At 36.6% G+C, this 17,308-nt stretch overlaps 1 protein-coding gene across 1 annotated transcript in view; it reads left to right on the forward strand.

Moving 5' to 3' along the window:
* Window positions 1–17,308, forward strand: part of LOC107591549 (neurotrypsin-like) — a 61,606-nt gene that overhangs the window by 10,275 nt on the left and 34,023 nt on the right. Inside the window, exons 5-11 of the mRNA XM_016280734.1 lie at window positions 679–857; window positions 1,718–1,859; window positions 1,938–2,134; window positions 6,887–7,028; window positions 11,344–11,546; window positions 14,334–14,412; window positions 14,546–14,668. Coding sequence (XP_016136220.1) covers window positions 679–857; window positions 1,718–1,859; window positions 1,938–2,134; window positions 6,887–7,028; window positions 11,344–11,546; window positions 14,334–14,412; window positions 14,546–14,668 — 1,065 coding nt within the window. The remainder of the gene's footprint in view (window positions 1–678; window positions 858–1,717; window positions 1,860–1,937; window positions 2,135–6,886; window positions 7,029–11,343; window positions 11,547–14,333; window positions 14,413–14,545; window positions 14,669–17,308) is intronic.

The following is a 17,308-nucleotide window of genomic DNA, read 5'->3' on the forward strand; positions in this document are numbered from 1 at the left end:
CTGATGAGAAGCTGAAGTGCAGGGTGATGTCATCAAAATCTTTGATCCATATTGGCGGAAGTGAGAGACTGTAAGTTTTGAATGTTTATATCTTCTAAATGCAAATTTTGTCATTGTTTTGGATCACACTAGCTTATAGATAACCTTACGGCTAATGTATTCATACTAAAAAACAAAAACTTAAATTTTGATTTCATGGGGACTTTAAAAGAGTACTTACTGTAAGTGTGTTAAGAGTAAGTGTGTTTATTTCATTAATATTATTTTATCTGCAAGTAGTTTTTTTTTAAAGATACTACAAGTGTATATTCAATATTCCTGATTGCACTTTTTCACAAAGGAAGTTCTTCAGTATGAGAAGAAGCTCATCTGAATCATAATATCAAACATACTGGATATTGTCAGAGTCTTCAGGAGGAACTTGATTCAACAGGAAGTTGAATCGTTAACAGCCACCTGCTGCGAGATGCACCCGCACACACACAAACAGCTCCCTCTGATTTCTGAATGACTATGTAAATGAATGACTGCAGATCAGCTGGGCTGATTGGCATGTGGGATGCCAGCAATAATTTTTATCAACACAGCAGTTGTTTCACTTTCTTTGAGTTGTATGGAATTTCAGTGATTTGAATTTTCCATTAAAGTGTTGTTTTTTTTGTATTATTTTGTGTTCAGGGGCATTGCTAAGGCTTGGGTGGGAGCATATTACGGTGCAGGCTCAGGGCGAGTATTGTTGGATGAAGTGAGCTGCACAGGAAATGAGCTTTCCATAGAGCAGTGTCCAAAAACCGCCTGGGGGGAGCACAACTGTGACCACACAGAGGATGCTGGAGTGTCCTGCATCCCACTTACAGGTATACACATACACGTGCACAAGTATGGACAACACTTGTGTGAGATGACAGTTCTATTACATTATGTGATGCATGTGTAGGGCCATTTGTTTAAAGGGGTCATATGATGCTTTTTTAAAGATCATTATTTTGTGTATTTGGTGTAACACACAATCAAAAGCGATTCAGTTCCCTCAAGGAAAACCATACAGAATACAGAATAGTATATTAAACTAGAAGTTTTTTTTGATGCACCCAAGTAGGACTTTTAAGTACATCATTTCACAGTTGTCTTTGAAATACCAAATGTTCTGATAAGCATTTATGGTAAACTAAAATATACTTTGCCATGTATATGCCATGTATTTAAATAAATTAGGAAAACCTTTAATTTAACATTATTACATAGTACACTTTATAAGAGTGTACTTAAGAGTGTTCAAAAACATAGTCATGAAAACATACTCATTTAAGTACACTTAAGTGGCCTTATATTTCATTAATATTATATCTGCAAGTAGTTTTAAAAAATATACGTTTATGATTTCAAGTACACTCCAAGTGGACTTCTTTTTCACAAGAGCAACAAAGTAGTCTGATTCTCGAGCGAGTGACTTATGAGTTGATTCTTTTCAGTTTATTAAACCATACAGTACTACCTGTACTGCTGATTCCCGAATGAATGACTCTTGTGAGCCAGTTCTATTTAGTTAAAGGGGTCATGATATGGATTATTTTAAATGTTCCTTGAGGAAAAAATGAGATTTCTCATGTCATGACCTTTTTAATCAAACACATATACTAAATGTTGAACTGAAGGCTTATGAGACATTTTTAAAACACGTTTTGCAGGAATTGTTGATGTTAATACTCTCTCTCAGATGGTGCAGTGCGTCTGGTTGGGGGTGTGAAGGGTTATGAGGGGAGACTGGAGGCTCATTACAGAGGTCAGTGGGGGACCGTGTGTGACACAGGCTGGACACAGACCAACACGCAGGTCGTCTGCAGGCAGCTGGGCTTCAGGTAGCACACAGACACATGCATAATAAGGTCTTCTGATTGATTATTGACTAATTTGCTAATTGTGTTGTGTCGATGCAGGTCAGGGGAGAGTGTGTCGGCAGGGCGGTTCGGGGTGGCGGCTGGTCCCATTCTCCTGGATGATGTCAGGTGTATAGGAAAAGAGCCCACAGTCACACAGTGCAGCCGGAGGGGCTGGTTCAAACACGACTGCGCTCACAACCAAGAAGTAGCCATTGTCTGCAACTCCCAACGCTCCAGGCACGGAGTGCCCACCAGTAAGAGCTCTGACACACACACATATACACACACACACTTTAACACTGCCTCGTACCAAAGTCCCCTTTAAGGCAAGTCATTTCACTCTGTGGCCATCTTTGAAAAGCCTCTCGGGGATGCAAGTGCAGCTCCTATCTCTTTGAATGTGGAAACATCAAATTCTCCAAAACTGTTCCAAGCTTACAATTAAATTTCATATTTAAAATCACCAATGAAATCTGAAAACAACTGCCTCATAAAGGTTGTTTCTTATGCTCCAATAGCATTAAAAAAAGCGTATTATTCAGGCTTGATCAGCCGGTGCACATGCACAGTCCTAGCGTGCATCTCAGAACGCTGAGTGTTTCTATAGCAACTTCTATATAGACTTCTAACGGAAGCTGCAGTGACTCGATGAATTTATGGTGATTGGCTCTTTTATTGAGAAGATGGGACTATTCCGCCATATTGCGCGTTACACTTTCTCCCATTCATAAGTAATAGGAGTGCACCGTCTTTGGTATATCTAAAGTCTTTGTTCATACATTCTAATTTCTTAGAGACGTGGGAACAGTTCAAACACAGAGGGAGAAACATTATAAAGTTCATCAGCCATAAATCTAATATGACCTATGAAATCTAGATACCATTCCAAAGTTTGAAACTTAAACTTGCAGAAATATCAGTCATTGTAGTATTTTTCTCTGCAAACTTTGTTGCAGCAACTGTTTCTTCTCTTCCGTTGCTCACACACATTCTCTGACAGAAGATTCTTTCTTTTAGTGTGCTTAAACTGTGTATGAAGATGGATGGTAGGATGGATAGATACATAGATAGGTTGATCGATCTTACACTGAAAAAAGGTAACATAAAATGGTAACAGTGTAGCTGGTTTTAACCATGTAGTTCTTGTGAGCATTAATGTAATAATAATTTAATGCTATTAAAATCAAACTTCAATGCATATCAGTCATTTTAAATTATGTTTAACAATATAATGACTATTTATTAGGACTGTCAGTCAATGCAAAAAATAAATTACTATTAATATTAATTAAAAAATACACTTTAAATATTCAGTGACTAACTGTGTCAAGATATTAGCATAATAATAATAATAATAAAAAAATATATATATACTGTATATATATATATAAATTAGGCACAAAAGGACATGTGCACTCCATAGGGTTCTGATATGTGAGGTAATATACTTTTGTATGGGCTCTTCAGTGCTATGATGACTATTATGGGGTTGATGTGGTAATGCCTTTACACCTGTAGCCCATGTGGCACAAAGGATGGTGTATGTACACCCATTTACACACACGTAAAACCTGAATTCCCCCGTGAAGAAGTCGATCTGTCCATCAGCTGAATGTTATATTACATGTACAACTAAATGTTTATGCAAAAAACTAAATGTTATGCAAAATCCATAAAGAGAGTTATGATCAGACAGATCTTTAGTATAAAGATATCTCTCTGATATCTTATCAGGACTCAGCTTTGATTCAGCATTGTGTGCCTCAAGACAGACCGAGTGAGTTCTGCTAATGGTCAGAGGGCATGAAGTCAGACGTTTAACAAGTACAGCTGCCACTAGACTTACCATGCCTGACTCCTGCTGAGCTGGGCATGTCTGATCCAGACAGACATACAGTTACACATACATATGGAAAACACTCCTACACATCCAGATGACAAAATTCACTTAATTTGCATGATTATAGCTCTATCTCAGACTATAGGTTGAACAATTAACTTAACTGAATATAAATATTAACGGATTAAATTAAAATAGTGGTGTTTAGTCAAATAAAACAATGGTGTTAAATATTTGTATTACTTGATATTTATTTAATATGTACTGTAATTTATATTTCATATTTAATTAAGAAAAAAATCCTTTAAATTTGAATTTACAAGAACATAAATTTGAATATAGCAGAACAAAAATATTTAAAAAAAAAGCATCTCTTTGTCTTGTCAGTATATTGAATGATTGATATTTACAAAAGAATAGCCTGTGACAGATCTATATGGATGCATTTACACTGCAAGATCACATTTGTCCTGCCTTTATCTACATTAAAGACACAGATTCTTATTTTGCAGAGTTAACCATTCATGTGCATCACTGCAAATTAAATATCCTAAGTGTGACTTGTTACCAAAAAAGTACTTTTCACATTATTTTGCTGCTTTTCTCTTTGAGTTGTTTTCTCCTCTATCCCAGAACCTTTTTGTAAAATGCAGCAGATAGAGAAAGAGAATGAGTGTGTGTGTGTGTAATAGATCTTTATGAGCAGCAGGCCAGACAGAGTGTGAGTAAGAGATTGAGTGACAGCACTGGAACTGGGAACCGGTGAGGAGTGTGTCAGTTACACACACACATACACACACTAGATGCTATTGTTCATGTGTAAATGCCTTGCTGCGGTCCTTTTTCCTGCACTCTCTGGCTGATTTAACTTTATTGACTTTGGACAGAGCAGCCAATGTGTTCAAGAGACTCACTTATAGAGCAGATCTCCCTGTTTAATTCGTCTTACTCACAGGGATTCAGATGAGAGTGTTTTTGTGTGTGTATAAACTAAAGAAGACTGGTTTTTAGTATTCTCATCAAACACATTTCAGTATTCTTTTATATGGACACACTCACACACACACACACACACACACACACACACACACACACACACACACACACACACACACACAAATCTAAAGTGAATAAATCTTAATTTATAAATCCTACACCTTAATTTGTTTTTGTTTTTTTGCATTTTTGTTTAGAATGAAATAAAACTATTTTATGAATCGTTTTTCCTATTGAGGACGTACCCAGATGTCTCCAAATGGAGTTTTTCTTCAGATACCTTCTGGGGACAATTTGTTTTGTATTACTGTTTTTATTACTAAGTGTTTCCTCCTGATTTGCGTCTTGAATTCATCTTACATACACACGCACAACACATACTGTGGCTTCCTCTTGTCAAGTTGATGGCTTTATGAAAATGTGGTGAGTGTGGCTCTATGGGAAACTCTCAGAGCTTAAATAATGTTTCCTTTTCACTGAATGAGCTAAAAATGCAGTTCCTATTTGCCTGTGAGCCACATGGAATCCATAAAGGTCTGTGCCCACAAAACTCAGATTTCCACACGACCGGAAAACACCCGTCCTTCACAAAATCATCTCAGTTAGCAATACTCTCAGCTCCGTTTAACATTTAACACTCTGTTTAATTTATAATAGAACTTTTTACTGTATTTTGATCCAATTAATGCAGCCTTGGTTAGCAAAAGAGACTTTCTTTCAGAAGCATTCAAAAATCTTACCGACTCCATACCATTGAATGGTAGTAGTGTGTAAGAATGAAAGATGGATGGCCAGTGTATATATACAAACACTCAAGTTCTCACTCTCGACATGCATTCAGTAGAAACATGTCCAAATAAATAAAATCTGTCTGAGTGTGATTTTTAGAGTGTTTTTCATGCCGTCTCATACAGAGCTGATGAAAAGTAGAGACCATCTGAAAAAAACATTTCAGCATGTATGGTTATCATATGTGAGTGCATGTGTGTGCCGCTGGTGCTAAAGGCTTTATGAAGTAAATTTTATTTAATAAAAAAGTTCTTGAATAACTGCTGACAAGTGAGAAATGAAATTTAAGCTTTAGGAATGATTAGTATTGCAGATGTTCATAAAGCTGCATGTTTTGTTAACACAGAATATGTAGCAGAGCGATAAGCCATGAGAAGCTGTGCACTAAAGTTACTGTAAACTGACTCAGGTGGTAAATGTAAATGGAAAATAATACAAGCCTGTAGGCTGTGCATGCTAGTCACAGAACAAAGCAACTTGGCACATTCATGTAAGATTCAATTATTTTGCAGTCATGAGTATGCATAAATTACTTGTCCAATCAGAATTTAGAATCAGTTTTATAAACAAATGTTGCTGTTAAATTCATATTAATTTTGGCTGCAAATGTGTATGAATGTATGGTTAGTAAGTCATGTTTTCTTTTATTTTGCACAGAGGGTGTTTTGTGGATCAGCAATTCTTGGGTTTGAACTAGAGATATTTGGCCACTGTTCATCAGTTTTGGATGATTGGCACCCGTTTCAAAATCTAAAGGATAATGCACATTTTTAAGTTTCAAATAATTTGTGAATTTTCTCTAAATATTGTCTAAAATGGGTGCTAATTCAATTTTTGGCAATTTTATGTGAGTCTCATTTGCATTCCTTAAAGGGATAGTTCACCCAAAAATGAAAGTTCTGCCATCATTTACTCATCCTCAAGCTGTTCCAAACCTGTATGAGGTTCTTTCATCTCTTGAACACAAAAGAAGATATTTTGAAGAATGTTGGTGACCAAACAGTTGGTGGTAGCCATTGACTTCCATGGTATGGAAAAAATACTATGGAAGTCAATGGTAACCGTCAGCTGTATGGTTACCAACATTCTTCAAAATATCTTCCTTTCTGAATGCATTCAGATTTGAATTGATGTGAGGGTGAGTAAATGACAGAAGTTTAATATTTGGGTGAACTATCCCTTTTAAATACATTATACATAACGTATATCATGCATATATCTATTTATTATACTATACTATATTATATTAGCAGTCAGCTGCTATTTTAAACCTACAGCTAATCACATCCATCCAGAACTTTAACCACTGCACAGCCACCTGCTAATCAAAGTGAAATGCAGCATGTGTGCATTCATATATTTTGTTTTACCTGTCTGTCAGGCGTACCTGTGAGACTGGTGGGCGGAGAGAATGAGAGAGAGGGGCGTGTCGAGATCCTGGTGGGTGGCCAGTGGGGGACGGTTTGTGATGACGGATGGACGGATCGGGATGCAGAGGTGGTGTGCAGACAGCTGGGCTACAGGTGACTTCAACAGGGTCATCTGAGCAGTCTTCTAATGTTGAGTCATGTCGTGCCATTCAGAAATCTTAATCAGATTACCTGATAAAATAAAGGTAGAATAATTAAATGTTGACAATGTCATGAATGTGAAATTTCACATACCCACACTTAAACACACACACTAAAGCAGTAAACAAACTAAATGAGTAAGGTTTGATGACAAACTTTGATATTGGCCTGAAAGTATGAATTAGTTTTAAAAGTTCAGGTTTGTAGATTTTATTTTCAGAAAGAAATTCGGATTAAATCTCACAAAGACCATATTTCAGAGCCCATTTAACCTCATTAAATCATATTAAATCAGCTCAGTCCCCAGTAAACCTTTCCAGGCCAATTAGACCTCATAAGATTACTAAAAACCACATCAAACCACGTTTCTAGTACTGTAGTACTTCTTAACAAGTGTTTTTAGACATTGTTAGCATGTTGCTAGCATGATGTACCATGTATGTTAGATGAAGCTAACATGTTGTAGTAATGTGCTAAAACATGACTATTCTAATAATAATAATTTTTCATGAAATATTACTAAAGCATTTTGATAAAGAATGTCAAAACTTGTGTTGTTTTGCTGTATTTGAGGAGAATATGCCGAGGAGAGAGAGAGAAAGAATTCACCTCCTTCACAATAGACAATTCATTTCACAATAGATTTATTTAGCAATAGGTTCTGGTCTGTTTCTTTTTCTTGTTTGGAAGTGATTTAAGATCTTATAAGTTCAGTTATAAATCATGCCTATACAGTGGGGCAAAAAAGTATTTAGTCAGCCACCAATTGTGCAAGTTCTCCCACTTAAAAAGATGAGAGAGGCCTGTAATTTTCATCATAGGTATACCTCAACTATGAAAAACAAAATGAGAAAAAAAAATCCAGAAAATCACATTGTAGGATTTTTAAAGAATTTATTTGCAAATTATGGTGGAAAACAAGTATTTGGTCAATAACAAAATTTCATCTCAATACTTTGTTATATACACTTTGTTGGGAGAGGGGCGTGTCGAGATCCTGGTGGGTGGCCAGTGGGGGACGGTTTGTGATGACGGATGGACGGATCGGGATGCAGAGGTGGTGTGCAGACAGCTGGGCTACAGGTGACTTCAACAGGGTCATCTGAGCAGTCTTCTAATGTTGAGTCATGTCGTGCCATTCAGAAATCTTAATCAGATACCTGATAAAATAAAGGTAGAATAATTAAATGTTGACAATGTCATGAACGTGAAATTTCACATACCCACACTTAAACACACACACTAAAGCAGTAAACAAACTAAATGAGTAAGGTTTGATGACAAACTTTGATATTGGCCTGAAAGTATGAATTAGTTTTAAAAGTTCAGGTTTGTAGATTTTATTTTCAGAAAGAAATTCGGATTAAATCTCACAAAGACCATATTTCAGAGCCCATTTAACCTCATTAAATCATATTAAATCAGCTCAGTCCCCAGTAAACCTTTCCAGGCCAATTAGACCTCATAAGATTACTAAAAACCACATCAAACCACGTTTCTAGTACTGTAGTACTTCTTAACAAGTGTTTTTAGACATTGTTAGCATGTTGCTAGCATGATGTACCATGTATGTTAGATGAAGCTAACATGTTGTAGTAATGTGCTAAAACATGACTATTCTAATAATAATAATTTTTCATGAAATATTACTAAAGCATTTTGATAAAGAATGTCAAAACTTGTGTTGTTTTGCTGTATTTGAGGAGAATATGCCGAGGAGAGAGAGAGAAAGAATTCACCTCCTTCACAATAGACAATTCATTTCACAATAGATTTATTTAGCAATAGGTTCTGGTCTGTTTCTTTTTCTTGTTTGGAAGTGATTTAAGATCTTATAAGTTCAGTTATAAATCATGCCTATACAGTGGGGCAAAAAAGTATTTAGTCAGCCACCAATTGTGCAAGTTCTCCCACTTAAAAAGATGAGAGAGGCCTGTAATTTTCATCATAGGTATACCTCAACTATGAGAGACAAAATGAGAAAAAAAATCCAGAAAATCACATTGTAGGATTTTTAAAGAATTAATTGGTAAATTCCTCTGTAAAATAAGTATTTGGTCACCTACAAACAAGCAAGATTTCTGGCTCTCACAGACCTGTAACTTCTTCTTTAAGAGGCTCCTCTGTCCTCCACTCGTTACCTGTATTAATGGCATCTGTTTGAACTTTTTATCAGTATAAAAGACACCTGTCCACAACCTCAAACAGTCACACTCCAAACTCCACCATGGCCAAGACTAAAGAGCTGTCAAAGGACACCAGAAACAAAATTGTAGACCTGCACTAGGCTGGGAAGACTGAATCTGCAATAGTTAAGCAGCTTGGTGTGAAGAAATCAACTGTGGGAGCAATTATTAGAAAATGGAAGACATACAAGACCACTGATAATCTCCCTCGATCTGGGGCTCCACGCAAGATCTCACCCCGTGGGGTCAAAATGATCCCAGAACCATACGGGGGGACCTAGTGAATGACCTGCAGAGAGCTGGGACCAAAGTAACAAAGGCTACCCTAGTAACACACTGCGCCTCCAGGGACCCAAATCCTGCAGTGCCAGACTTGTCCCCCTGCTTAAGCCAGTACATGTCCAGGCCCGTCTGAAGTTTGCTAGAGAGCATTTGGATGATCCAGAAGAGGATTGGGAGAATGTCATATGGTCAGATGAAACCAAAATAGAACTTTTTGGTAAAAACTCAACTTGTCGTGTTTGGAGGAGAAACAATGCTGAGTTGCATCCAAAGAACACCATACCTACTGTGAAGCATGGGGGTGGAAACATCATGCTTTGGGGCTGTTTTTCTGCAAAGGGACCAGGACGACTGATCCGTGTAAACGAAAGAATGAATGGGGCCATGTATCGTGATATTTTGAATGAAAACCTCCTTCCATCAGCAAGGGCATTGAAGATGAAACGTGGCTGGGTCTTTCAGCATGACAATGATCCCAAACACACCGCCCGGGCAACGAAGGAGTGGCCAGAGGTCAGGTTATGACACTGTAACTGATGCTCATATCTGATGAGCTCACTTCTGTGCTTGCCAGTGTATGTGTGTGTGTGTGTTTCGATATACTGTATGTTCCTCTTGAGTGAATACACCCAGAGCCTACACAGATCTCTTATTGTTTAGTTTTTGAATATGTTTGTAGGTACAATATCATTCACATTTAGACTGAGAAAGGGAAATAAACATAGCTTAACAAATGGATTCTGATTGGTGAACCAATTAATAATTAATTGGTGCTGTTATGCGCAACATCACACATCTCAAGCTTTTATACAACAGCAGTGTTATTTTAGCTTCAGTTTTTATTTTCAGTTTTCACTTTCATTTAAGTTTTAGTAATTTTATTATGTGCTTTTGTACATTTTATTAGTTCATTCTATTTAGCTTTAATTTATTTGTTTTCAAAGGTGTACTGTATGTCATTTTTTGACTGTACTAAAGCATAAAATACCATAATATGTTTGCAGATATTTAGGAAACATGATATTTAGAAAGTTCACACTTGTTTCTCCGAAAAACAATGATACAGCCAGTTATTCTACTTTGTGTGTCAGAATGTCTGTTTTTGATTTCTGTTTTTGTTGTGTGGTTCCGCCCACTGTCAGTTTACCCAATTGTATTTCAACACCCCGGGTTGCCAGTTGAGGGAAAACAGTGTACTGCAGCCATCGAAGCCATCAAACAAACTATGTCAGAGATCGTAGATTCTGATAAAAATCAACCCATCAACTTACAGTTTAAGGCAGGGGTCTCCAAACTGGGTCCTGGAGGGCCAGTGTCCTGCAGAGGTTAGTTCCAGCCCTAATCAAACACACCTGAACCAGCTAATTAAGGTCTTACTAGGCATACTAGAAACACACCTGCATGGAAGTTTCTGGTATGCCTAGTAAGACCTTAATTAGCTGGTTTAGGTGTGTTTGATTAGGGCTGGAGCTAAACTCTGCAGGACACTGGCCCTCCAGGACCGAGTTTGGTGACCCCTGGTTTAAGGCTTGTCGCCTTCCGTTGTCAACTGAACTCGTTCCTTTTTCATCTCCTCAATCTGGCAACCCGCGTACAACCTCATAGTTGTTTTATTTTATTTCAGTGTCGAATTTTCATTAAGTTACATTTTTCATCTAATATTTATATTTTATTTTAGCCTTATATCAGTTACTGAAATAATGGAAACATTTTAATAATTGTAGATTTAGTTTTAGTTAACAATTTTGAAAAGTACAAAAATTTAACAAAATGTATCTTTTACTGTCATTCTTGTACAGTGGGCTGGCTAAAGCTCGTGTAATGGCGTATTTTGGAGAAGGTGAGGGGCCTATTCACACTGAAAACGTAAAGTGCACAGGTGGGGAGCTTTCGCTGATTGACTGTATCAAACAACCATTTGGGACACACAACTGTCGCCATAGCGAAGATGCCGGTGTTATTTGTAACTATGGATTACAGAAGGATTCTCCTGAGGTCAAAGGTGGGACATTCTCCTTCATCCTCTCATAGCTACAGCATTCAAATTATGTGAAACTGGCAAGGTTTAAATGGATATTTACCCAAACCTGTATGAATTTCTTTCTTTCACTGAACATAATTAAAACACTGGGGTAGTTAAATAGTATCAGAACAGTAGGATTTGCTCTAATTGTCTGAGTGTAAACACCGTGTCTAACATTTCTTTGTGTGTTCTTACAAGAGAGAAATTCATATGGTTTTGTAAAGACAAAATGACAGAATGACAGAATTTTCATGTTAGGATGATCTGTTTCTTAAAGGAACACTCCACTCTTTTTGAAAATAGGCTCATTTTCCAACTCCCCTAGAGTTAAATAGTTGAGTTTTACCGTTTTTCGAATTCATTCAGCAGATCTCCGGGTTTGGCGGTAGCACTTTTAGCTGTAGCTTAGCACAGATCATTGAATCTGATTAGATCGTTAGCATCTCGCTCGAAAATGACCAAAGAGTATCTCTATTTTTCCTATTTAAAACTTGACTCTTCTGTAGTTACGTTGTGTACTAAAACTGACGGAAAATAAAAAGTAGGCGCTGCGTAATATCATTGCGCCTGCTGCACCCATGGTACGGCAGCAAAGTTCCTTGATTATTACGCCAGAATGAGAGTATAGTTCCTAGTCATATCGGCCTAGAAAATCACAACTTTTAATTTTCCGTCAGTCTTATTACATGATGTAACTACAGAAGAGTCAAGTTTTAAATAGGAAAAATATCGAAACTCTTTGGTCATTTTCGAGCAAGATGCTAACGGTCTAATCAGATTCAATGATCTATGCTAAGCTACAGCTAAAAGTGCTACCGCCAGACCCGGAGATCGGCTGAATGGATTCGAAAACGGTAAAACTCAACTGTTTAACTCTAGGGGAGTTGGAAAATGAGCCTATTTTCAAAAATAGTGGCATGTTCCTTTAAAGGCACATTGAAAGAACTGCAATTAAATGAACATGATCTAATTCACTAACTTAACTGTAATTGATGGTCTGTAAAATAGACATTCTTAGGGCCTCATTTATACAGTGTTGTGTAGAAACCGTCCTACATTTGATCTAAAAGCATCTTTTCTCAAATGTGTGTATGTGTGATTCAGAGAAATGAACATACGCCAAAAAACTTGTACACCTCTCTTCCTCTCTTCCAATCTATAAATCGCGAATGATCTTGAAATTGTTCCCAGATCTCTGCCTTGTAAATGCCTCCTAATTAATGAATTAATGTCATAAAAGTGCACCAGTCAACATCCAAATCCTTTACTTGAGAATGGCTAGTGGCAAGAATTGCTTAGATTTCCAATTAACTGCAGTACTCTGACTCCAAAAAGTGTGTACGCCTGCTTAGAACCTGGAAAAGCACTTTTCCAAGTCAAAGACCGTTTTTATAAATCTGAACGTTGACATGAATTTTAGCTATGGTTTATAGATGAGGCTCTTGGACAGTGGTTTTGAAGGATAGATTTAGGGATCCTCACACCTGTAAAAATACTTGAAACCACCTGAAAGAAGAATGAAAGATGGAAACTATCACCTGAGCAGATCTCTTGTATGTGCTGAAATGGAGTGTGTGTTATGTGTGCTCTAAAGGATGTGGTTTAGCTCTCCATCTCATGATCACTTAGGGTTCACTTATGCTATTCTTATCAATCTAATAACTCTAATGCAAGTTAATCCGGCCTGCTTTCTCCATTAAACTCAAAAGACACATAAGCTACACACACAAACACACAATGTTTTTTGTGTTGTTATATGTAACACTAGACTATATTCTTAGGTCCATCAAGCACATCTGGACACAAACATAGATGAACAGTCTCTGAACTCTCATAGATCCACAGATGAATGTCTCATTTCACCCCAAAATGAAAGAGAAAATAATAAATTATATTGTGCATGCATTTTCATACATAATTAATATCTTGGTATACATATTAATATTATTAATGAATTAATTATGGAAAAAATAACGCCTTAAAATTGTTAACGGAATTAAAGATCCCGCCCCAGACCATAATAACTCATTTCATACATTTGTTTGGTGACGAACATGCAGACAACAACTCACTGTGTGATGTAGCGCATAGAATGCAGTTATATGCCCCTAAAATTCAAGAGATTGGGAGAAAAAATGCTCTTGTATGAGGTTTTGTTTCATATTTATATCATATGAAATAGTTCAGCAATATCACACGAGCAACAAGTGCAATTTCACACGAGTGCTTTTTTGTCCCAAATAGCACGAGTACAAATGTGATAATGAATTTTATACAACAGTTCAATAATTGAGAACTTAATATTGTGTTTTATGCCAACAAAATTATTACACACAGAACCTTTGTGTGTCTCCTAGCAACACAGCGGTGATTCGTTTCTGAATGAATGAGCATTTTGAATGTAATTTGGCAATGAAATTAAATGTTTAGTTTTCACTGTTATTATGCAATTTCAGCAATACAAATGTAAATTTTTCTAAAAAGAAAACAAATTAGTTGTTTATTTTAAGAGATCTATCTTATTATCTCTTGTATATTTAGGATTGCTCTTTAATAAAAAAATTACTTCTTACCCGATTACTCGATTAATCGATAGAATAATCTGTAGAATACTCGATTACTAAAATAACCGTTAGCTACAGCCCTAATTTTTATGAACTTGTTTTGATTTTCTGTGAAATAAGACCAAGGCTGGTGTTCCTAACAGATTTCGTGAGATTCCCTCACGCATGGTTTATAGAAATACGTGTTTGTATTATGTTGCAGAGGCAGTGGGCTCCATGTGTGGTATAAGACCCTCTCATACCCGTCAGAAGAGAATAATAGGCGGGGAGAACTCGCTACGGTAAGCAGAGAGGGTCAAAATGTATACAAACATTTTTGACATAACAAACGACACTTCAGATGAATTGTATATGTGGTTGGAATGAGAAAATGAATGTGCAGAGCAAATTGATTGTGTGTGTGTGTGTGTCTAGTGGGGGCTGGCCGTGGCAGGCAGCTGTGCGCTTGCGAGGGTCTCAGGCAGATGGACGCTTGTTATGTGGAGCCACTTTGATCAGCAGCTGCTGGATCCTGACCTCTGCTCACTGCTTTAAGAGGTACACACAAACATAAATATGGACAGGTACATCTTCATTCTCTATCACATCTGCAAGGCTTAAATAAAGTCCACCCACCTACCCACACACACAAACATATACACACACTTCTTTGTTGTGTTTCCAGTTTTCCACTGTGACTCACAGAGCTAGATAACACAAAATAGCCTGAAATACAAACAAAACATATTTCTAATTGTCCCACACTTCCTCTGTATCCTGTGTCTAGTTATGTAATCATGTGTGACTTGCAAATAAACACTCTTAATCATTCCAGCTGCAAAACAAACATAATTAAATAATAATTCAAATTCAGTAAGAGAGGCAGAGCAAGCAAACCAAAATGTTCTCCATTCAGTAAAGATACTGTATATAAGGAATCACCTTTCTGTTAAAATACAAAAAGATCAGGTTGTAATAAAACATGTTGTCAGCTGTACAGCACTGGTTGTTGCACATTTCCCCTGACATAATCTGTTACATTGCAAAAAAAGAGAAAATTTTTTATGAATTAATTTCTGATCTTACTTTTAATTTTTTTAAATAATTTTTTATAAATACATTAATTTATAATATTATTAATATAATAAAATGAATTAATACAGTTTATGTCTAAGCATCCTTAAAACAATGTTTAAATAAATATACTTGAAGCAAAATTACATAATTATGTAATAAACATAACAAAATATTTGTTTTCTTTCTGAAAACTAATTTCCAACCAGTAATAACCTGTTCCTGTTTCAAATAAAATGTCAAAAGCGATAATACAATAATACAAAATATAAGAGCGAGGAACAATTAACAGAATCCAGATTGTGTAGGAAGCTGTTGCAATGAAGTAGATGTAAAATCACTGTAAAATTTCATGTTTTACTTAGTTTCCTCTGATGACACTCTGTTGAACAATTTATCAGTTAACTCTTTTTAACTCAGTACTGCAGGGGCTCCACCAATTCTACAAGGTACATTTTGTGAGAAGAATAACAATATGCCATATATAATTTATAATATCAAGATAACCTCAAACAGCTCGAGTTACAGTAAAAGCTAAATTTCAGCTAAATGTTTCATTTTGTCTCTCAATATGTTAAAATTTATTACAATTTAGTTACAATTAAAATGTAATGTAAAGCTTAAAGGGAAAGTTTACCCAAACGAAATGAAAATTCTGTCATCATTTACTCACCCTCAAGTTATTCCAAACTTGTTTGAATTTCAAACAGTTTCTGGTCCTCATTGACTTCCACAGTATTTTTTCCCCTACTATGGAAGTCAGTGAGGACCATCAACTGTTTGGCTACCCACCTTCTTCAAAATATCTTCTTTTATGTTCAACATAACTCATACAGGTTTGGAACAAATGGAAGTCAGTTGTGTGGTTGACTTCATCTACATCATTTTTACCACTGCTATGCCAAATATTTGCAAACATCTCTCTTTTCCTAAAAATTACACAAATGTGGATTGCCTTCTTCGGGAGTCTTGTTTTAGATTTTGGAGCACTCTGGGCAAACTAAGTCATTTGCTTAAAGTATTTGTAGAAAAGATAGCCCACATTTAACTGTCTATGGACTTGCATTGAAATCTCACATTTGTAGATCCACGGGAGCTAAATTCCCAAAGTAATAATTTAAAATAAAGAAATAAAGTCAGATATTATGGATAAGGACAAACTCTCAAGAGAAATCTTAAGTCTCAAGCTCAAACAGGGCTGCAGGGCTGATGTTTTGAATATTGTAAACTTGAGCGCCTGTTGCTAGGCAACGGTACATCCCATCCATCCCAAAAGTACACTACATGCAGTTAGCCACAGACCCTTCATGCATCGTTTGATGAGTTTTCACCAGAGGGATAAAATGTTATAGCTGTTCACATTAAGGAAGAATAATAATAGTAGGCCAGAGGAAAAGCAATAAAAACATGTCCACACAAACACTTCCTGCTTCCCATAAGTACCAGTCTGGTAAATGATCTCTCTTCAGTTCAGACCTGTGCTGCACTTCCACATTACTGTGAAAAATGTATGTTAGTGGCAGTTTCCTAAACCATTTAGGGTTTCATTTAAAAAATAGGGTCTTAGTAGAGATTTTGGCAGTGCAAGCGTTTTAAGTAAGATTGAATCTGTTTTTTATCAACCAGTCCAAGCACTGAGCCTTCAAAATATGATCCATGACATCAGACTACTGCTAAAGTTTCCTCTAGTTACATGTTCTCCTTCACATTCACACACACACCACACAGCTATAAATCTAGATAGCTTTGTGGCCCCCTCCCTCTTATTCCTCAGACACATACACTCACTTTTTCAATTTGCAATTAATAGCATGCAGAACAGCATAACAGTTGTTTTAAATCATTTGAGATCATTTAGCTCAAGAGGACTAAAGTTAGTCTCTCACTTCCGAGTTTACGGAGGGTTACATGACATTTGTGCAAAAATAGCATGTACAAACACTCTCACACACACACACACACACACACACACATACACACACACACACACATTAGCGCTAAACTATTTTTATGCTGTGTGCCCAGTTGTTGGCCAACATTAATTCAACTCTGGGGTTACAACCGGCGTGGTATTAAAGGATTTGGAAAGCAATACGCTAAAGTCAGCCCTAATGACGGAACTGC

The sequence above is a fragment of the Sinocyclocheilus grahami genome, unplaced genomic scaffold (genome assembly GCF_001515645.1).
Source record: "Sinocyclocheilus grahami isolate Dianchi unplaced genomic scaffold, SAMN03320097.WGS_v1.1 scaffold143.1, whole genome shotgun sequence".
NCBI lineage: Eukaryota > Metazoa > Chordata > Actinopteri > Cypriniformes > Cyprinidae > Sinocyclocheilus > Sinocyclocheilus grahami.